Below are 20,974 nucleotides of genomic sequence, written 5' to 3' on the forward strand. Positions count from 1 at the left end.
TCAATTCGTGCATTAATTCATTGCTTAATAAAATATAAATTTACTGATAATAATACCATAATTAATAAAAAAGTAAAAGAATTATTAAAAGTAATAATGACAATAAATAAATGCATATACAAGTCAACAACACATGAAACAAAAGTTTATTCAAACTTATTGATCTAACAATCACATATTTACAGTCTCGCTGCCATCTCAACACAGCTGTGCCAATTCTGCAGCTTTATTTTGATCAAACAGCTGACCACCATGAACACCTTCATCCATCATGTCCCTCACTGCTGCTCTTCTCAATGGAGACATCCTGATCCAGAGCATGAGGAAGATGATGAGGATGGACCCCTGAACCCCTCAACCTTGAAGCAAGAGTGGGAGAAGATGTGCGGGACAATCTGCTGCTGCTGTGTCTGCTGCAAACATTCATGTGCTCTCCATCAGCATGATTAAAATAAACAGATTAAAACTATTTACAATTCATTCATGTCATTCATTTCATATTTTTACAATTACAGGTTAATTTCTGTTTAGCTCATTACTTTTGTGGTGTTGTGTCTAAACCACTGAGCTGGTCACAGGTTCAGGTTTGATCTTGCAGCATCACCTCCAGTGTGTCCTTGAGCAAGACACTTGGAAGGAGGAGTGATGGAGGGTCTGTCCATGACACTGAACCATTTTCAGGATCTGCTGTGTCTCTCCATCCTCAGTGCTCACACCAATCTGAGGTCATTTCACATCCTACAATAATGCACAAATACAATACAAAAGCAGTCATTTTTTAACAGCACAGTGCCATTTAATTTCTGTATTAGAAGGAACAAAATGATCTTACTTCATTTTTGTTTCAGGTTTTCCTTTTTTTTTCTAACAAATGCCAAGTCACCTTTCCTTGCAGGTCCTGCTCCACCACAAAAGCTCTGCAGCAAATGCACAGACATCAAGATCAGAAAATGCTGTAATAACTCTGTTTAAATTACAATAATTAAAATAAACTGGACTTTAGATTTAAATAGACTGCCCAATCCCAATTCTACCCCTTACCCCTTCCCCTTTCCTTCGCGCGTTCACGTGAAGGGGTAGGGGTGTCCCAATTCTCATTTGGTTGGAGGGGAAGGGGTAGGGGAAGGGCCAGGTGCCCTTCAAACAAAGATTTTTCGGGACCACACTTCAACGAAGGGGTATGATAAATTCCAACACGGCCGACCGAGCGAGCAGAGAGACCCATAAATGTAAGTATTTTTTACGGTAAACAGTATTTTAGTAATAAATAATCCTTGTTTTATCTTTAATCTTGTGCATGTTATGTTCTCCGAAAAAAGATTTGTTAAATCGCTATAAAGTTCGCTAATGTTTTTGGTAACACTTTTAAAATGTTCAGTTATAAGTCACTTGTAAATTATTAGTTAATGATGAATTCATTAGAAAACATGATTATATGTCATAAATGATTGATAAGTGATATTCATTTTATGAATGTTTTATTTCAATTATAGGTAATTTATAAATATAGATTTTACAATTACAGAATATACATTCATATATGTTAATTTCATTTTATGAATGTTTTATTAATTTGTTCATTTATAATTTATTAGTTAGCAGTGATTAGTTAATGAGTATTAGTAAATTTCATTACAGTATATGATTTATTGATTTTTGTGGTGTTGCACAAACATGCAGGTATGTAAAGCACTATTTTTAAGAAGAGTAATTTATTTGTTTTGAAGTGGATAAATATTTATAAACTTACACTGAGCTGGATTATATTAAATCCTTTCACTCATCAGCAGACTTGTGTTCTGTGTGGAGTGTGTGGCGGTTGTCATCCTCTGATCCGAATTTACCTTCCACTGAAGCTTTGCACAGATCTCTGCAGCATCACCTCCAGTGTGTCCTTGAGCAAGACACTTGGAAGGAGGTAATTTATAACACTTTCTGCATACCCGTGTAAACTATTCATCACTTATAAATGGAGCATCATTTGGTTTCTGTTAAAAATTATTTGTATATGTCCATGACACTGAACCATTTCCAGATCTTCTTTATAAATTATGATCTGTAAATTTACCTGTGTCTCTCCATCGATATTTAAATTATATATTTTTATATAAAGATTATAATATTTTTATGCTCAGTGCTCACACCAATCTGCCACTTCACAAAAATAAAAAGGTCATTTCACTGTTGTATAAAAAGAATAATTTTAATCCTACAATAATGCACAAATACAATACAAAAGCAGTCATTTTTTAACAGCACAGTGACAGCATAATTTGTGTGAGTAACAGAATGAAATTAAAGTGTTTTTGCAAAATTCCTTTCTGCATTTATCCTTTTAGCGTCGCGCTGAAGTAACAAATTCGGCATGTCACAAACATCTATGGTAGTCGCAAATACATGTGACAGCCAATAAGGAGCGAGGTTTGATATGCCGCAAATCTTTGTATTCTTCAATTTTAATTTGAAAGTTATGTGGCGGATTTCGATTATTAATGTATAATGGTTATATTACGTTATAAGAATCTCCTTTTTTTCTAACAAATGCCATGGTGCGTTTTCAGTCACAAGATAAAAATTAAATGATTAAGTGCTTTCCAGAGTGTTGATTTTTTTTTTTTTTTAAATAATGTAAATTTTGCTTGAAAAAGTGATGGAGTGAGAGGTCCTGCAAATGATGTGTCCATTTATAAGTGATGAATAGTTTACCACAGAAAGTGTTATAAAAGCATATGAAGAGTTTCTGCAAAACAGATAACTCCAAATGCACATGTTTATTATTATGTGATTAGACATCTGTATTTTTTAAGTTATGAAGTTTAAATCAAAACAAACCAATCAGTTGAATTGATATTAAGAAAAGTCGAGAACCGGTTCTTCTAAGAACCGGTGCCAATAACTGAACTTTGCCGGCTTAATCGGTTCCTCTCGTTACGTGTCAATAACGCTGCGTTGTTTTGGTTTAGAACGCAGCAAAAATCGAGGCAGAAACTAAAGTTTGGACATTTTACGCGAAAAGACGACAATACAGTACTTGCAACTCTTTAAGTTCCATTTCGTCAAAGGGGGGAACTACCTCCAATATGCAGAAACATTTGGCCCAATCAATTCATTTGCAGGACTGTCGCGTGTTTGATACACTTACACAACGACACACCAGCGAGTTAAGCACCACGGAGCCAGGGATTATGGCAGTTTTATTTATTTATTTATTTTTGTCTGGACCAATGAATGTGATTCTGTGAATGTGAATACTGGTTGAGAAACAAGGCTATATTCCCTGGAATTTACTGAAGAAGTTCCCTAATTTTAGGTTTTTCTGAGGTTGCCCATAATGTGCTTCCTGTTCTGTGTCTTTGTTTAAAGCGTTAATACAAACAAACACGTACTTATTACCTCACCCAATGAGAATCGATAAGAGAACGTGAATCGGATCGATAAGCAACATCGTAGGAATCGGTGTTAAATTCTTATCAATTCCCATCCCAATTGCACAACCAAAAAACAAGATTTTGAAAAATTGAAAAAACGGAGTTATCTCGTTTTGCAACGAAACTCTTCATATGCAAATAATTTTAACAGGAAAGAAAGGTCTACAAATGGGTAACACATTTATAAGTGATGAATAGTTTACACTTTAGTAGGGTATGCAGAAGTTATAAATGACTTGTATACATATACAAATAATTTGTAACAGGTAAGAAAGTCTACAAATGTAGTAACACATTTACAAGTGAAGAATAGTTTACCTTTAGAATAGGGGATGCAGAAAGCTTTGTAAAAATTCATGCCTTTACACATCATCTATAAAGTTGTTGACTTTGTAGTTTTCAGTGGGACTGGTGAGGCATAGACAGCTGTCTTCTCTTACACATGGAGTGTTTAACTCTGTGACCTGATGTGAGCTTCAGGGGTAAATCCGGATCAGAGGATACTTCAATAGACCCCACACACTCCACAAGTCTGTGCTGATGAGTGAAAGGATTTAATATAATCCATGGAATCCATGACTGTAAGGCATTTATAAATGTTTATCCACTTCAAAACAAATAAATTACTCTTCTTAAAAATAGTGCTTTAGCATACCTGCATGTTTGTGCTTTTGAACACAGACCAGTTTACAACTTCATCAATAAATCATATACTGATCATTTACTAATGGTTTGTTCAACATTTGTTCATGATTAACAAATGTTTATTGAGATGATACTAAAACAATTTGTCATAAATACTTAAGTTATTATAAGTGATAAATAATATCTTAACTAATAACTTATAAACCATCTACTAATGATCTGTTTGATTTATTTAATTAAGATAACTTACAACACATTTGTAAATTGTTAGCATAACACGTATTAATCATTTATGAACGTATATTGTAATGTTTTGTAAATGATTATCATTAACTGATAACTTTAAGTGTCTCATAACTGAACTAATAAAACATTCATAAAATGTTAACATATCACTTATTAATCATTTATGAATGTATAGCCATGTTTTGTAAATGATTTGTTCATAATTAACAAATAATTTATAAATGACTTTAACTGAATTTATATAAAATATTAGTATATCACTTATCAATTATTTATAAATGTATATTCATGTTTTGTTAATCATCTACTAATAAAAAAGTTAACTGAACGTTATTATAAAGTGTTACCATGTTTTTTACTTTATGATAGTTCCACAACATATTTTTTTATATTTTTCGTGTTGATTTGACAACATAAATTCAAATCCGGTGGCGGCTAACTTGTCTTTTTGCCGCATGCCTGATTAATGTATTGCTTTGTTGTGGTTACGTCCATAAATACGTGTACGTTACATGATATAAACAAAAAGTGCATTCAGTTTGCGTGCTTATTCATCAGTATTGTATGTTCTGTATCAACCAGGGACTCCTGAGGAAACACGCAGGCTCATACGTTTTCGTGCAGAAAACGAGCACTACAGCTATCGATGGCATCTTAGAAGTGTGTGATAAACATCGGCGCATCTAAGACGTAGGAGCTAGCGACGACTTATGATGACGTGTAACGGTCTAGTAGTGGTGTCCCATTTCTTAGGGGAATATTTTCAGCCCTACCCCTTGATACTCTGTTTCAAGGGGCAAGGGGAAGGGGTAGGCGTAGGGGGAAGGGGAAGGGGTATAAAATAGAATTGGGATTGGGCCTTAGTATTCATTTCTGTAGTATACTCACTCAAAGCCTTTGATGGCATCATTCCTTCATCAGCCTTCCAGTGGAGAGAGGCTGTGTTGACAATTTTAAACAGTGTTGACGGTGAATTCTACTCATAGATCATAATCCATCACTCATAAGTCATAATACTTAAAGATGATGTTCCTGTCAGATGTTAAATAAACATTTAATAAGCACCTTTAAGATATATATGGTTTAGAATATGTAAATCCACTTCGGAGTATTAAGTTCATGTGTGTTTACTAGAGCTCCCCTGTTATCTATACATAATAAAACGTGTTTTTACAGTAAAATCACAACTATAGTGTCTAGCATCTTTACACATTCAGCACTTTACTCTACAGTAGTTGCAACAAATGTGACTTTAACACAAGGAACCGTGTTTTTGGTTTTCAATACTCACATTTGACAGCATCTGCGTCGCTTTTCTCCTCCGTGTTTGATCATGACGTATCCTCTCCCGTGGCCTCCTGGGATAGAAAAGTATCCAGCGAGGAACACTTCAGAATCTGGGTGGAAGCAGTAGGCCATCCGGGAATTTCCTCGACTACTCATTAATGATTACTGAGGTTTCTGACATACTTAATCGCTCACCTACTGCTTTTCCCCTATTATATAGTAGGTGAGTAGGCGGTTTCGGACGCACTTAAAGTAGACGCACGGCCGGATCTCACGAGAATTAGTACGTCACCCAGGTAATTTTCACCTACTCTTTTTGCTTTAGAAATACTTATTCGCTCGCCTACTGCTTTTCCCCTACTAAATAGTAGAGAAGTAGGCGGTTTCGGACGCAGTCACTTACTTTGCTGAGTATTGTTTAGCCCTTTATCTGACCTTGTCTCCGTGTTTCCTTGTCGTTGCCTTGCCTTTGTTTTTGACCCTGGACTGTTTTCCTTGTTTGATGATCGTTTGCTGCCTGTCTTGACCATTGCCTGTGTTTGGATTACTCTTTTGCCTTGCCCTCTTGTATCTGTTTGCTGGTGTTTGACCTCTGCCTGTATGACTGCGCTCATATTAATAAAGCCTGCACATGGATCTCCAACTCTGTTGTCCAGTTCCCTTCGTTACAGTTTTAACTGACTAAAGCCAAACTATTTTGTTTAAACAACAGCATGCTGTGTCCATTTCATCAGGTAAAGACAGCAGCTGAGGTGGCTCAATGCATCATCAAATTCTTCCATCAGTTTGAGGTTCTGAAAAGGATACTGACTGATCCAGGCACAGTGTTTGTGAATGCGGTACTTTTGGTAATACTTGAAAAAAATGTTTCTGAAACATGTTAGTGTTTTGATCTGTGACAAAAATGAATTTTTAAAGAATTTCTTTTAAAATCATATTTCAATATTGGGATAATATGTTATATTATGCTCTTTATATTGATAAACAAGAATGTATGTGTCATGCTTGGAATTAAAAGGAGCCTTTGTTCACCGTACCATCCTCAAACGAATGGACTGGTAGAGAGGATTGTGTGAATTCAAAGGTAAGGGAAATTGTTCATTTAACACATATTTATCTATTTCTGAAACATGACCGTTAGTGTTTTGAAATAAAACCCATATCTGTGACAAAAATGATTTTTTAAAGTTATTTTATTAAAATACAAAACACAAAAGAGTTCTTTTAAAATCATATTTCAGGCGTTGTATAGCGCTTTTTCCCGCCGTTTGGGATAGCAACCTTTCTCTGGCATATAAGTTATATTTATGCTCTTTATATTAACAGATAAACAAGAATGTATGTGTCATGCTTGGAATTAAAAGGAGCCTTTGTTCACCGTACATTTTATATTTGTTGACATTTTGATCCTCAAACGATCTCCATGGATGCAAATGGATTGCGGCATGTAGGTAGAGAGGATGAATGGTACAATTCAAAGGTAAGGGAAATGACAAAAATGTTCACTGCTGTCTTTAACACATATTTATCTAGTAGTTATATACTTAATGTACATTATTGTCATATGTACTATATTGTCTTCAATCTACAGCAGCAAATGCAAGTGGGATAAATTAAAATTAAATTAAAAATTAATCTGTTTGGAAGAATTCTACTGTCAGTTAAAATTATTATTTTTTCTTTCTTTCTTTTTCTTTCTTTTTTTTGTGTAGAGCTCTCAGCAAGCTGGTGGCACAAAAACTGGAAAATTGGGATGAGTACTTGGAGGCAGTAATGTTTGGGTTGAGGAAGAAAAAACAAATCACCACTAAGTTCTCCCCATTCTTTTTGATGTTTGGCCGAGAGGCTCTGTACCCAACAGAGGTGCCAGAACACTTCATGGTTGGTAAAGTCATGTCTAAAAATAACTGTAGGTCTATTGATACAGTGTTGAAAACATAGAATGAAAGAATGTAAAAACATTTTCACAGGTAGCCCGCAGTGTTGAGGTTGTTGAGGAGGAAACTGTGTCTGAGAACATAAAACGCCTTGATAAAATTAAAGAAACTGTTCATGGCAACGTCACCAAACAGCAGGAGAGCACACGGAGGCGTATGAAGCACGGTGCTCCTATACCTGCCTTCAAAGTATGGGAGCTGGTGTGTAGGGCAAAACTTTAGAAGCCAACAAAGAAAAGGTGGCAAGCTGGAAGCAAACTTCCTTGGCCCCTTCACTATAATGGCTCTACAGGGAAAAGTGCTGATCTGCTGAAAGAAGATGGTACAGTTATTTACTTAAAAACATTGCCCAAATCCCTCACAAAATAAAAAAATCAGTGGCCACAACAGCACCGGGAAAGCCTCATCATCCCAAGCCTCAGCGGACCCATTCTCCACAGCAGCACCAGCCTCACCAGCCTCCTCCTCATCAGCCTCCTCAGTAGCCACCTCAGTAGCTACAACACACCCACACACTTTAGCTGAAAAATGTCTTTTTTTTGTAGTAATTTGTACATCATAAACAATGATGTTAATAATGTTACCAGTAGTCTGTTTTGTGTGTGTGTGTGTGTGTGTGTGTGTGTTTAGAGTGCAGGCATGGGCTGGGAAAAAAATGTTCTTCTGTCCAAAGTTTGCCCATACAAACTTTTTTTTTGGGGGGGGGGGGGGGGGGGGGGGATATTGAGAGGAGTCCCAACAAGGATTGTATCCCTTCTTCGTTTCAAAATTACTACTTTCCCAACAAGGAGCTTGAGAGTGAGGGTATCCCTTCTTCGTTTCAAAATTACTACTTTCCAATCCCTAACGCCTAGTAATTTAACAATGACAGCTACAACATTGTTTTGCAACTCAAAGCCAGTCATGCAAAGAAGTTCAGCAATACTACAACAATACAGGTAATAGTATAAAAATGAAACTGCCTCTGTGCAGACAATGAAAACATCAAGTGAGTTCTAGTAACCATTTCAATTCAACTGCCTCTGGAAGAAAAAATTTGGAAGAATCCGGGAATGTGCTGGATTGTAATGACTTCACATTTTGTAAATGTTGCAAATATGCATTTTTTGAGTAACTGAGATTTGGGGTTTTTTTGTGACTACCGTCAGATTGATCCACTGGCACACAAAGTAATTGTGGGAATCATAAACGAAAACCACCATTGGATGTTGGTGGTGAGAACAAGAGCATTGCACAAATCTCGCTACTTAAATGTCTGTATCTATAGTTATGTATACACTCAGTGTTGGGGAGTAACTTAATTGAACATAATTAAATTACAGAATAAATGTAACTGTAATCCGTTACAGTTACTGAGGAAAAAATTCATACACTTAATTAGCCATTTACTAATTATATTGGGCCATGCATACATGCTCTCACTTATTGTTAATGATATCCACACAATACTCTATATTGTAGAATTTCACTAATATCACTAATAGGCTACCATGGGTTTCTGCCTAATATATGTTGTGTTTTCATGTCAATAATAAAAGGTAATGTACCCACACGAGAAGCGATCCCTCTTCTTGGATCCAATGGGGGAACTGCAAGTAAAATCAAGAAGGCTGTGTTTAAACTGGCACAAAAGATCCGATCCTTTGCACACATCTGACACAGATCGGAATTAGTTGCACACATGTAAACACAAAAATCCACATGAGATCCGCTTTTTCAAATGTGGTTTTAAATCCGATAAATATCCAATCTCTGGACATGCGACATACGTCTAAACACGCATATCCGATTCCCATTGGAATTCCAAGCCACCACACGGCAAGGGCGACACGTTTGCTCACTAAAAGGTATAACTTTTATGTTTATTGTTATTGTATTGTGAAGCAGACGCACTTGTATGCACTCGCACTGAAAATTCGCAGCTTAATTATTGAGGAGGGAACTTTATATGTCTAACGTTATCTATTTTTCTAGAAAGAAATTGGGCACACACACATACATTCAGCAGCTGAATTTCAACATTTGCCCGGTTAATTTAAAAGAGACCGCCGTGTTGTTGTTTTTCTTATAAGCCAAAAGCTACTCTCTCTCTCTCCCTAGCTCGCTTGAATTCAAAAAAAAAAAAAGGAATTCTAAAACTGATAACTGTATAAAATAACAAACGCAAATTACCTTTTATTTTCCTGTCTATATAAAAAAAAACACAATCTCCTTATTTTTTGTTTTATCTTTTTTTTTTTTGTAACTCTGACTGCATGTGCTGAAAAAATTGAGAAATAATATTTCATAAAAACTTTTAAAAATGCCAGAGAAGTACATGCTGTCTTTAAATGCATGCATGCAAAAAAAAATCATAAAGCTGTCATTTGTATTCATAAAGTCAATGTGTAATATAATGTGGTGTAAGTTTAAACGTTAGAAAAAGAAATACATTTTAAGACATTTTGTCATACCAAAAGTGGACTTTTCTGTAGAATGACCCGAATTCAAATAGACCTACTATTTTTACTTGCAGTAAAATCATAATATCAACCTGCACAAAAAAAACAAAAAACAAACAAACATGGTTTCTGTAAAATCCATTATCATATTTAAAGGGATTTTTAAGGAACACGACCTCTTTTAAATCCAATAGGTTTCGTTTAATTTGTCCTTTGTCTGAGTTGCAAGGTGTCAGGTCTGTTGATAAAAGGCAACGCATGGGCGACTGGTTTTTGCAAGTGTTGTTATGGAAATATCAGATGAGGGACGTCAGTAGGACTTTCGCAAACTGGCAAGGACTTGAATGTCCTCAGAACGTCGGTCAGCGAACGTTACAAAGCGGACCTACTGCGGACCTTAACGGACGTTCACAACGTCCGGGGACGTCCCTTGTTTGCTGGGTTGTTACTAAATGTGAAAATGTGTAAAAGTATGTGTCAAGGACTTGATATTGAATTCTGTAAATTTTAAAAATGCAATAAAAAAAGGAAAAAAAAAAAAAGAACCATTGCGCATCTTACAGCAAAAAAAAGTACATTTAATCTGTGTTTTTGTCACCAGCAATACAGTACGTTGCTCAGTTTTGTTACAGTAAGTTAAGCTCCGAAAATTTTTTAAAGCTCCAGTGAGTTTCTTCTGTTGTCCTGTTTTGTTTTTGTTTTTTACAAAATCCGGATTATGGAGCTCTCCCCAATTATTACTCTCTGGAGTCGTTGATTAAGATAAGCCAAAATTATTGCCAACCTCATGAACATGTAGACTACATAATTCGATGAAATATGTATGCAAAAGTGTATTAGTCAAGTATGTTGCTGGGGTATTGTCATGACTGCCTTATGCCCTAATTTAACTTTTTGTGACATTGTTTTGGTATTTCCATTTGTCTGATTTCATCCTCTCTGGGTTGTATTCACTATAACAACCGCATCTCTCTACATTATCCTATTACATGGCTTCTTACCAAATAAATCAATCATTTGACACAAAATATTGATTTTAAAAAGGAGTTTAGTTTATTGATTTAAATACGATTTTATTGCTTCCACTAAACAAAATAGTCCGTTCAGTTTTTTTTACGGTTGTAATCCTGCAACGTAAACTTCTGTTTAATTATCCGGACTTCTTTCAGTGGATTGATAGTTGTCCTCCAGACTCAGTGAACAGACTGCGTCCATTTTAGTTTTTGAGATCTTCAGTGCTCATTAAAAAAAGTTATATTTAGCTGCACCAGTCACAAAAATGTATATTTTATCCATTGTTAAGTAAATTCATTGTCTCTGTCCCATTAACTCCCTTCCCCTAAACGAGTGTTGTTTTTGTTTTTTAGATTCTACCAACCTACCTGCTAGTAGATCACCAGTAGATCACCACAACCAAAGGCCCTTTTAAGCGCCAACCTATCTGGATTTTGCACTGTTTGTCTTTCGGTCTGTCTCTCATTTCTGTCTGTGTCTCTTATCTCTGTCTGCCCCTCTGTCCATCTTAGTGTCTGTCCTTCTTTTTCTGTCTGCCCCTCTCTCCGTTTCTGTGATGACCACTACACGTGTCACCGACTGTCAAGATGGCAATTACATGGATGGCTCTTGAAATGAGCTTAGAACATGTTCCTGACTGAAGCCAGGGTAGGTGTTTTTTAGATGTTGAATTTTCGGATGCAATGAAGTGGAGTGCCTACATTCGGGTCCTATTCTATGTATTGCCACGTACAAAAAACAACTATCCATTGTATCTTAATGGTTGAAGAAATATTTAGGCTATAATAATCACTCTGTAGCTTATTAGAAAACAGTATTATATAAGGCTATTATATAAGCCTTGGTAGCTCAGACTCATTCAGTCTGTGATTGCATCTAGCTGCTCTCAACTGTCAAACATTTTCATGAAAGGGGTGTAGAGTTGGTTTTTACTTTTGAACTCCTTGGTCCAGCCAAACTGAATGCATTGATCAAGGATTCTTTCTTGAAATTTTTTTCTCCCTCAAAATATATAGGGTATAAAGTGTATGGTAAGAGTTTTTTTTCTTATCCATTGCATCCTTTGTTAAAAATAAATTAACAGCCTAATCATGATTTTCACTTCAACCCCCAGAAAGAATTCGAGGAGCAGAGGCAAGTTGCCCCTCCTGCCAATCCCAAAAAGGGTGTCTTTAGGGCTTGGCAAGCCAAGGGGGAGGCGTGGAGGGTGGCCCAAAGCCTCAGCTACCGGTTAATAATATTAATAGTAATTGGTTACACATCATTGTCAAGAAATCAAGTTGTGTTGCTGGTAGACTTAAGTAACATATACTTGTATCCAGATAATGAGCTCATTATAATGAGGTTGAACCATGTGAAATATGTTTATGCAGTATTTGATTTGATAACTGTATTGTATTGCATCCACAGGTTAATTGTACTATTATTTCCATTTATTATTTCCAAGTTCTGTTGTTATTATTTTTTAAATGTAATTTCCACCGTATTTGAAATGTATAGAAATGTAGATTCAACCAAAAAAGTATGCATTGGTGGTATAACTTGGTTTTATTCCTCTGTGTGCTGTTGTAGTTAAACACAACCAGATCGGGAACTACCTGCTCACTGAAGAGCTTCCTGCAGCCAGTCTTGATCCTCAAGTGGAATTTGGTAAAATATGGTCAAATACATTTAAATTATTATTAGGTAATTTTCTGAAGGAGATCTGAAAGCAGGGTTCACACAAATCCTGGAACACCTGTATCATTGGAGACTAGATTGCCATTCATGTAAAATCCTGGCAAAAACATGTAAAAACTCGAAAGCTCGCCATACCTCCCGTGCCTAGTTACGGGCTGCTAAGCCACGATTGGCCTGTGGCGGTTTTCGGGCGTGGCTTAGCGAAGGGTCAATTGTACCCACATCAACTGCTTATAAATCAGCAAAGCCACGAATTGTGTCCACAATGAGTCCTATTATTGAACCACTTTTTTGTAGTAGTTTCAATTTTGTCCCAATGGAATTCTGTCTCAATTTTCACGTTGATACAATTTACCCTGATCCATGTCTCAAAGAATGCTGAATTTGGCCCTAGACTGTGGGAAAGTTGATTTGGAAAAGTTTTGAAATTTATGTTACTGAAAGCATTGGCAAGATATTTACCCATTATTATGAAATCATAGATCTGCATAGAAATGGTCCTTTGTCAATTAAATTAATATTTGTCTTTGCAGAAAAAAACATGGAGAGCCTCTCTGCTATGATGTCTGACTCCCCTGAAATCCAGAGGGCATCATCATCATGGACTTTCAGGCAGCAGCAAGCCTCACAAAGATGGAAGGAGGCAAGGCCATTCCACCTTAAATGCCTCATCCAAACTCAGGATGTTGGCCAACCATTTTGTAGCAAGCCTGCGGTTGTTAGGTGAGATCTCATTAATGTTCTTTCATACTTTGTAGGTTTTTAGAGTGCATCACTAATTGATGTCTTCATGTTTCGGATCAGGGGTGGAATCAGGGCTGTTTCAAAGAGTTGATTCAATGACTAAATTGGTTCATTGATTTCGTTCCTAGATGCAGAAGTGTCTACCAGATCAGTGGTTCTGTGAAACCTGCGATACCAAGAATCACAGGAGATGGCCACTCCACGATAGGGAGTCAGTCCTTGAGGGCTTTTTTCCCATCCACATATTTTGTAAGAGGGGAGGGAGGATACAGCTCACACGACCAAGGTAGGTAATTGCAAAACTCTTTTGTACTCTTGTCTAATAAATCTAGTAGGCTAATTTTGTGTCTATCTTTCCTTTGCTAGCTTGTATTTTGCCAACGGTGAGAGTGACTCAAAAATGTCCCTGTGAAGTCCCCAGCATAACTGTGTCACCTGGCAAAGCGGTCATTTTAATTTCCATCAATGGTAATATTTCTAAACTCTAATCTTTTTTCAATATTCAGCTTTTCCCCCCTTTTTTGGCTTTGCTTTGCAATGAAAATAACAGTACTCAAAAATTACAGAATATATCTTGTCATTATGATAAACCAACAAAAATATACTTATTTGAACTATGCTGGTGTGATTCTACTCAAGATGTAGCCCAAGTGTCTTAAAGTGTGCCAGCTGATTGTTTCTAAAAGCTCAGGTATCCATGGGTTTGTTTTCTTATAACCCAAGGGCGTTATGACATGCACCAGCCATTGTTTGCATGCCAAACATGCCAGCAGCAGTGGGCTCCAGAGTTCATGGACCTCGTAAACAGTGGATACTGGCCAGCTTCCACCAGCTCTTCTACTTTGAATTCCCTCAATCTTTTCAGCATTGTAAGAGAACTGAAAATCATCGCACCGGCACTGTCCAGACAAGCCTTTGCAAAACTGCTGGAGCATCGTACAAAGTGTGGTGGGCAGGTAAGTGTTCACCATATTATAGAATTGTTTACCATATGTAGACATCTCCAAAAGTAACATTTAATATAATGCATCTTTCAGTCAGGACCAGTGTGCGGGGACACGCTGCAGCGCAGCTTCCTGGAGTTTTCCTATTGTGCTTTTGAGGAAGATAACTTGTCCTGTGGTGCACCTTTCACCTGCCCCGCTTGCACCCCAGACATGTTGGCAATCTCTGTGGATGGCAACAGGAAGCTATACCGGTTTCTCCTAAACGGAAGGTGATATTTTTTTCTTCCAGTATAGATTGATCTGGATTTTTTTGTATTCAGTATTCAGCATGGATAAATGTTCTGTTTCGTTTCTTCCTCAGCTCCGACTCTTTGTTTTTTGAAGGGGCATTTATCGCAGAAGACACATCTGTGTCTGCATTTGTTGATGTCTTGCATTAAGCTGTGAAACAGGCAGGTTTCAAATTATTTGTTAAATAAATTACTATGCTTTTACAGGCCAGATTTTCTTTGCATTGGTGAAAAACTGCCCTCAACTTCAAAATACAAGGTGTATATATACAGTATGTTTATAGTGTGTTTCATTTACATCACAGCTACCTGGACAAGGCAGATATGGGAGCTCCTCATGGACAGCAGCGAAAGGAGACTTCTAGGAGGACCTTCAAGTTGGACGAAGAGGGCATGGAGGTTGCGGTGTGTCGGCATAGTTTCCTCCTTAAAGCGCTTAATATGTTTAGTGGTGAGATTATAATAAATTGTTTGCTGATAAGTCCCTCTGCTGCGCGTCAGGGTCCTGTTCGCCTTGTCTTTACTTATCCGATATTGACTGGCGGACATTACATTATCCCTTACATGTCTTTTTACAGGGTCAACTGCGGGGGAGGAAGTTGAACAGGTGAACAGCTACCTCTCCCGCTGTGCCTTAACGACTAAATACATGTCAAAAGGAGGTGATTGTAGTATTTCTCTTCTAATGTAATTTTTTATTGCTTATTGCATGACATTCACTCAACATTTACTCTCAACAGCACGTGTGGATATGCTTACAATCCATGCTATGGCCTGGAACTACAAAAAAATCACAACACTACATCGGGCATTGTCTGCAAGATATGTGAAGGTGTTCTCTGTAAATGGTTTCAATTTGTGGTTATTGTGTAGCTTTGTGTAACTGTATTGTTTAACTGTCGCATTAGACTTGCCAGAGGCTTCAGGAGGAGACTGCAAGTCTAGCGGAACTTAAAGAAAGCTTGGCAATAAGGTAATAAGGTAATAAGGCACATTACCTCTATGCACGCTTCAGAAATTACAATGCATTTAAATGTCATGTTTACCATCATCATCGGCAGTCATCTTCTGCATCACAGTGTGTCTCAGTTCTCTGTTGCTGAAAGCCACTCAGATGAAGGGCAGATGATGATGGGGTGAGGAGGATATACTAGACCCTGCACAACTGAAGAGCTTACATATGAGAAATCTGTCCACGTTTTACATGAAGTTGCAGGCGAAGCACCTGATCCCTTCCTCCACAGTACAGTTAATTGTAAAAGAGATTAATAAGCTCAGTGGAGTGTGCCAGCAGTACACAAACAATCAACTACAAGTATCTCTTCAAACAAAAACTAAACTCTCTGAGACAGAAATTGAAGATGTTTTGAAAACCCTAGATGGCATGGATAACAGAGAAAACAGTACTTTGAGGAAGATTTTCCCTATGTGCATCCAAAATGCATTTTTCTGGGGATTGATGAAAACAGAAAGGAGTGACATGCCCAGTATATTCCCATAAAAGACACATTAACAGCTCTCCTGAAAGAACCTGCTGTGTGGAAAGAATGGTGTACATTTAGGAATGAGAGTACACCTCTTATTTTTAATGATGTATGTAATGGATCTGCTCAACTATGCCAAGGTAAATTCAATTTTACAATCTGGAGCACCTTTAAATTCATTTTATTCTTCTCATACTGGCATTTCTTTCAATGTGTCTTTATCTGTCACGGTGAGAAGGTGCATCGATTTCCCTTCCACTGGTGTGTAGTACTGGATCTTTTGGGCTTAGACCTGATAATCATGCTTTCGTGTGTGTTACAGCTGAAGCGTTCCTGCCTGTGAGTCTCTGAGCATCAGCTCCAGTTATTCTTGCCACACAGACCGTCTGAGTCTAATATGGGATTTTATTTTCATTTCATCAATAGATAAATGGAGACCCTCTTTATAAAGAGGACCTGTGCTGGAGAGTTCCCTTCGCCCACCTCTGACCAGTTTGGGACGGTGTGTGTCATCATACAAAACACACAACATTCAGACAGTCTCTCTGCTTCTGTCACACACAGTACCACCAAACACAGTGTGATCATCTTCATCTACACCTCGACCTGAGGACAGTTAGCTGAGAGTCAGTAGTCCATGCCATGTGCTCAAATACCAGCAGAAAACAACAGAGATTTAGCCATACACGTTTTTATAATTCATTTTATTATTTACATATAATTCGATCATGTTTTTTATTGATTTATTAATTATGCATCATTAGCCTCTAAATGATCAAATTTCACATTTACCATTTTCACACTAAACCTCTAAATTCACATTTTTTAAAATTTTCTCTCAGATTTGTTTTGCCTTCATTGCTGCTTAACAAGTTATCCCGCAATTGTGTCTGCAAATTAGTACCTGACGAAGAATTGAGCAATATCTCATGTAGATTTTCTATAGATGCATTCTATAATGTCCACTAGGAGTTGCGCTCGACAAATGTTTTCCTTTATTGGTTTTCCCTGAAGAGAGATGCTGTTTTTGAAAAGGAAAGTAAGCGTGATGCACATTCATTGCATTTTACCATGAAATGAGAGTTACTGTCTTTATTAAAGGGATAGTTCACCCAAAAAAAGAAAATGTGATGTTTATCTGCTTACCCCCAGCGCATCCAAGATGTAGGTGACTTTGTTTCTTCAGTAGAACACAAATGATGATTTTTAACTCCGACGTTGGCGTCTGTCATTCAAATAATGGTAGTGGATGGGAACATCATCTATAAGAGTAAATAAAGCTCAGTTTGTAAGAGAAACCGAACAGTATTTATATAAATTTTTACCTCTTAATACAGCACTCCTTTACTGAGGTCTGATCGCGCTCTGACAACGGCAGTGATGTCTCACACTCATTAAGCTCATTAAGGTTTCTCGCACAAACCAATCGTTTCATGTCTTAGGACATCAATGTGTCGTCACGAGCTGCAGGGTTTAATTTGGATTTGTCTATGTAAGTTTTATTTTTTATAGCCGAAGTTCCCATTGACACACATTATAAGACTGATAGACAGCAAAATCATCATTTGTATTCTACTGAAGAAACAAAGTCACCTACATCTTGGATGCGCTGGGGGTAAGCAGATAAATATCACATTTTCATTTTTGGGTGAACTATCCAAACATCAAAACATTCATGATTTTTGTCTCATCCGCCAGTGACCCACCTGCATTTAATTGACTGTTATTTTTAATTACCGCCCCACGGATACCGTGATCCACGCATCTGTAGTACACACCTATGAAAATATAGATATTTGCTTTTTCTAATATAATTTCTTAAAAAAAGATAATTTCTTTTTCTTCCTTTTTGATTTTGTCTAAACAACAAACCTGACAACCACATAAAAGCACAAAACAGAACCGACAGTCTCTTTTAAGAGCATCACAGAATTTGAATCATTACATAGACAGCAACTCACACTAATCACCCTTGACACTGAAAACTTTATTTGCTATTGATTTAATTACAAATATATGAAAGATTACATTTTTTTTTGACTGAACCTTTTACCAATAATTTTTGGCATTGAATGAATTACATTTAATACTGATTACTTCTTTTACTTAAACTTATCCTTGAAAGACTTTTTACACATTTTATACCCATGTTTAAACTAAAATTTGTTCACATTTTATATATTGGTAAAACACACTGAGTTTAAATGTGTTTCAATTCGGACACATGAATGAACTCTGCTTTATGAACTCAAACAACCTTTTTAACACGTTTGTTTGTATCATATTTGTCACTGTTTTAATTTTACTACAAAGAAAAATTGTTGGATTTTTATGCACTTCTGTGATTGTAGACAATGCTGTGTGTGAACAGGACCTTTATTTTGGAGTGACGACATGACGTCATAAGACTGCGCCGCGCTCCTGCATCTGCTGTTATTCTGCTGAAGAAAGGTTTGTTTTAAGAATTTAATCGGTTTTAATCGACAGAAACAGTTTTAATTGTTTTTTTTAATAGTTTTACAAGCGATGTTAAATGAGTTTATTCACTATTTAATGTAACATTGTGATTCTTTATCTAACTGTAATGAAGGATATTTGTTTGAGTAAAACCAAAGACTATAGAATTATACAGTCTTAAATGAACTTTGGTAAAACTCATATCCACTGATGAGAAACAGTAAACCTGCGTCTCATTTCTCTCTCTCTATATATAAATCAGTTTATCATGAACACGAGTTCAGTCTCTGGAGAGTCATGATGGAGAAACTGAACTTTTCAACTCGGAGTCAATTGAATCAAACACTTTGAGAAATGATTCAGTGAATCACGACACGTGCTGCTCAAACAGCGAACATGAACGAGAACAACAAACACTAACAAACTAACTAATCATGTTTTCATCAAAGAGTAATCATTTAAATATAATCTATAATTTTTGAATACCAAATGTAGATCATAAATGTCTAAATATGAAGTTTATTAATTTTAAGCATTAGTGTTGTTGTTGTTGTTGTTGTCCAACTGGTCATTGAAGACCATTAACTCTGTTAATTATTCTCTTCTTAAAGATGGCGTTTATTATAGAGGAGACTGAAGACAAGAAGATTGAGTTTATTAAAGAAGAGACTGAAGATATAAAGATAATTATTAAAGAGGAGAGTGAAGATATGAAGATAATTATTAAAGATGAGACTGAAGACATGAAGATTGAAGAAACATTCAGTGTGAAACATGAAGATACTGAGGAACAAACAGGTTGGTTTTATTCTCACAGCTGAACTCAGTCATTTGATCATTATTAAAATGTCCAGCTCTACAGAAATGGAGAATATACAGAAGTATAATCTAACAGAATATTACAGAAGTTGCCAAAACAATTATTTTCTGAAACAATAAACACAATATCATCTTCTGAATAGAGAACAATGGAAAATATTTTTTTCTGTTCATGCTCAAAAAAAAAAAAGTCTGTAATTTGGTCTTTATTATTTTTGTCAAACTTGCAGATTTTTGTGCATTCGTATTTATATTAAATGTGTTTATAGACCATAAAGGAGTGGTTGCAATAGGCGGCCTGTGGGCCAAAACTGGCCCGCCAGCAATAATATCTGGCCCACGCCCGCAGCCAGATAATTTGAATAGCGGCCGGTTCTGAAATAGATCCTCGACTCGTGGTGCCGTATTATCCCCATGTCTACTAACTTACACCAGACACGCCGCAACAGCTAAAAGCTGTCTACACTGAACAAACTGACCATTGCAAAGCACTTGGACTACAAACCCAATTCCAAAAAAGTTGGGACACTGTACAAATTGTGAATAAAAAAGGAATGCAATAATTTACAAATCTCATAAACTTATATTTTATTCACAATAGAATATAACATATCAAATGTTGAAAGTGAGACATTTTGAAATGTCATGCCAAATATTGGCTCATTTCGGATTTCATGAGAGCTACACATTCCAAAAAAGTTGGGACAGGTAGCACTAAGAGGCCAGAAAAGTTAAATGTACATATAAGGAACAGCTGGAGGACCAATTTGCAACTTATTAGGTCAATTGGCAACATGATTGGGTATAAAAAGAGCCTCTCAGAGTGGCAGTGTCTCTCAGAAGTCAAGATGAGCAGAGGATCACCAATTCCCCCAATGCTGCGGCGAAAAATAGTGGAGCAATATCAGAAAGGAGTTTCTCAGAGAAAAATTGCAAAGAGTTTGAAGTTATCATCATCTACAGTGCATAATATTATCCAAAGATTCAGAGAATCTGGAACAATCTCTGTGCGTAAGGGTCAAGGCCGGAAAACCATACTGGATGCCCGTGATCTTCGGGCCCTTAGACGGCACTGTAGGCATGAGACGGTATCAAATTTTCATGTTGTGATTAATTGCTGAAGCTTTTATCATGGTATATGGTATTATCACGATATTGAAATAAGTTGCAAAAAAAGTGTTGTAATAGTATAACAGGTTTAAGAACTCTTTTTGTAATAACAAAAATAACTGAATGTTTAAATACAATAATACAATACATGCAAAAAATATAAAGTCAAATTTTCAAACAGATTAAAGTACAAAAGAATTAGGCTATAAAGAACAACAGGAAACACTTTACAATAAGGTCTCATTATTTAATGCATTAACTAAGATTGAGCAATAGCTACATTTGTTACAGAAAGTATTATTTTTTGTTAAAGGTGCCCTATATTATGTTTTTAAAATATGTAATATAAGTCTAAGGTGTCCCCTGAATGTGTTTGTGAAGTTTCAGATCAAAATACCCCATAGATTTTTTTTTTTTTTGATTTTTTTTAACTGCCTATTTTGGG

General features: G+C 36.4%; 2 protein-coding genes across 23 annotated transcripts in view; one reads left to right on the plus strand and one right to left on the minus strand.

The window, feature by feature from the left end:
* LOC125242987 (gastrula zinc finger protein XlCGF26.1-like) overlaps window positions 1-20,974 on the minus strand; it is a 204,154-nt gene that overhangs the window by 35,960 nt on the left and 147,220 nt on the right. The window lies entirely within an intron of this gene.
* On the plus strand, window positions 5,910-18,905 carry LOC125243078. 22 transcript variants are annotated; one of them, XM_048152524.1, is made up of 17 exons: window positions 5,910-6,454; window positions 6,587-6,664; window positions 7,058-7,086; window positions 7,319-7,491; window positions 12,571-12,684; window positions 13,212-13,401; window positions 13,551-13,708; window positions 13,789-13,890; window positions 14,146-14,378; window positions 14,460-14,638; window positions 14,731-14,821; window positions 14,965-15,110; window positions 15,238-15,321; window positions 15,400-15,491; window positions 15,568-15,640; window positions 15,721-16,645; window positions 18,495-18,905. In XM_048152524.1, the coding sequence occupies exons 1-11, from the start codon at window positions 6,320-6,322 to the stop codon at window positions 14,807-14,809; spliced, it is 1,470 nt and encodes a 489-aa protein (XP_048008481.1). In that variant the 5' UTR covers window positions 5,910-6,319; the 3' UTR covers window positions 14,810-14,821; window positions 14,965-15,110; window positions 15,238-15,321; window positions 15,400-15,491; window positions 15,568-15,640; window positions 15,721-16,645; window positions 18,495-18,905. The 22 variants fall into 22 exon arrangements, with proteins under 22 accessions (XP_048008481.1, XP_048008489.1, XP_048008500.1 ...); XM_048152532.1 differs by having other exon boundaries at window positions 15,739-16,645; XM_048152543.1 differs by having other exon boundaries at window positions 15,568-15,632.

This window comes from Megalobrama amblycephala, linkage group LG1 (assembly GCF_018812025.1).
Source record: "Megalobrama amblycephala isolate DHTTF-2021 linkage group LG1, ASM1881202v1, whole genome shotgun sequence".
Classification (NCBI taxonomy): Eukaryota; Metazoa; Chordata; class Actinopteri; order Cypriniformes; family Xenocyprididae; genus Megalobrama; species Megalobrama amblycephala.

Bases quoted from the DNA above. Each gene is read 5' to 3' on its own strand.
- LOC125243078 (XM_048152369.1), top strand. From the start codon at position 6,320: ATGCTGTGTCCATTTCATCAGGTAAAGACAGCAGCTGAGGTGGCTCAA. The intron at 6,455-6,586 runs GTAATACTTGAA...CTCTTTATATTG, and splicing joins TTGTGAATGCGGTACTTTTG to ATAAACAAGAATGTATGTGT. The intron at 7,492-12,570 runs GTAAAGTCATGT...GTGCTGTTGTAG, and splicing joins GCCAGAACACTTCATGGTTG to TTAAACACAACCAGATCGGG.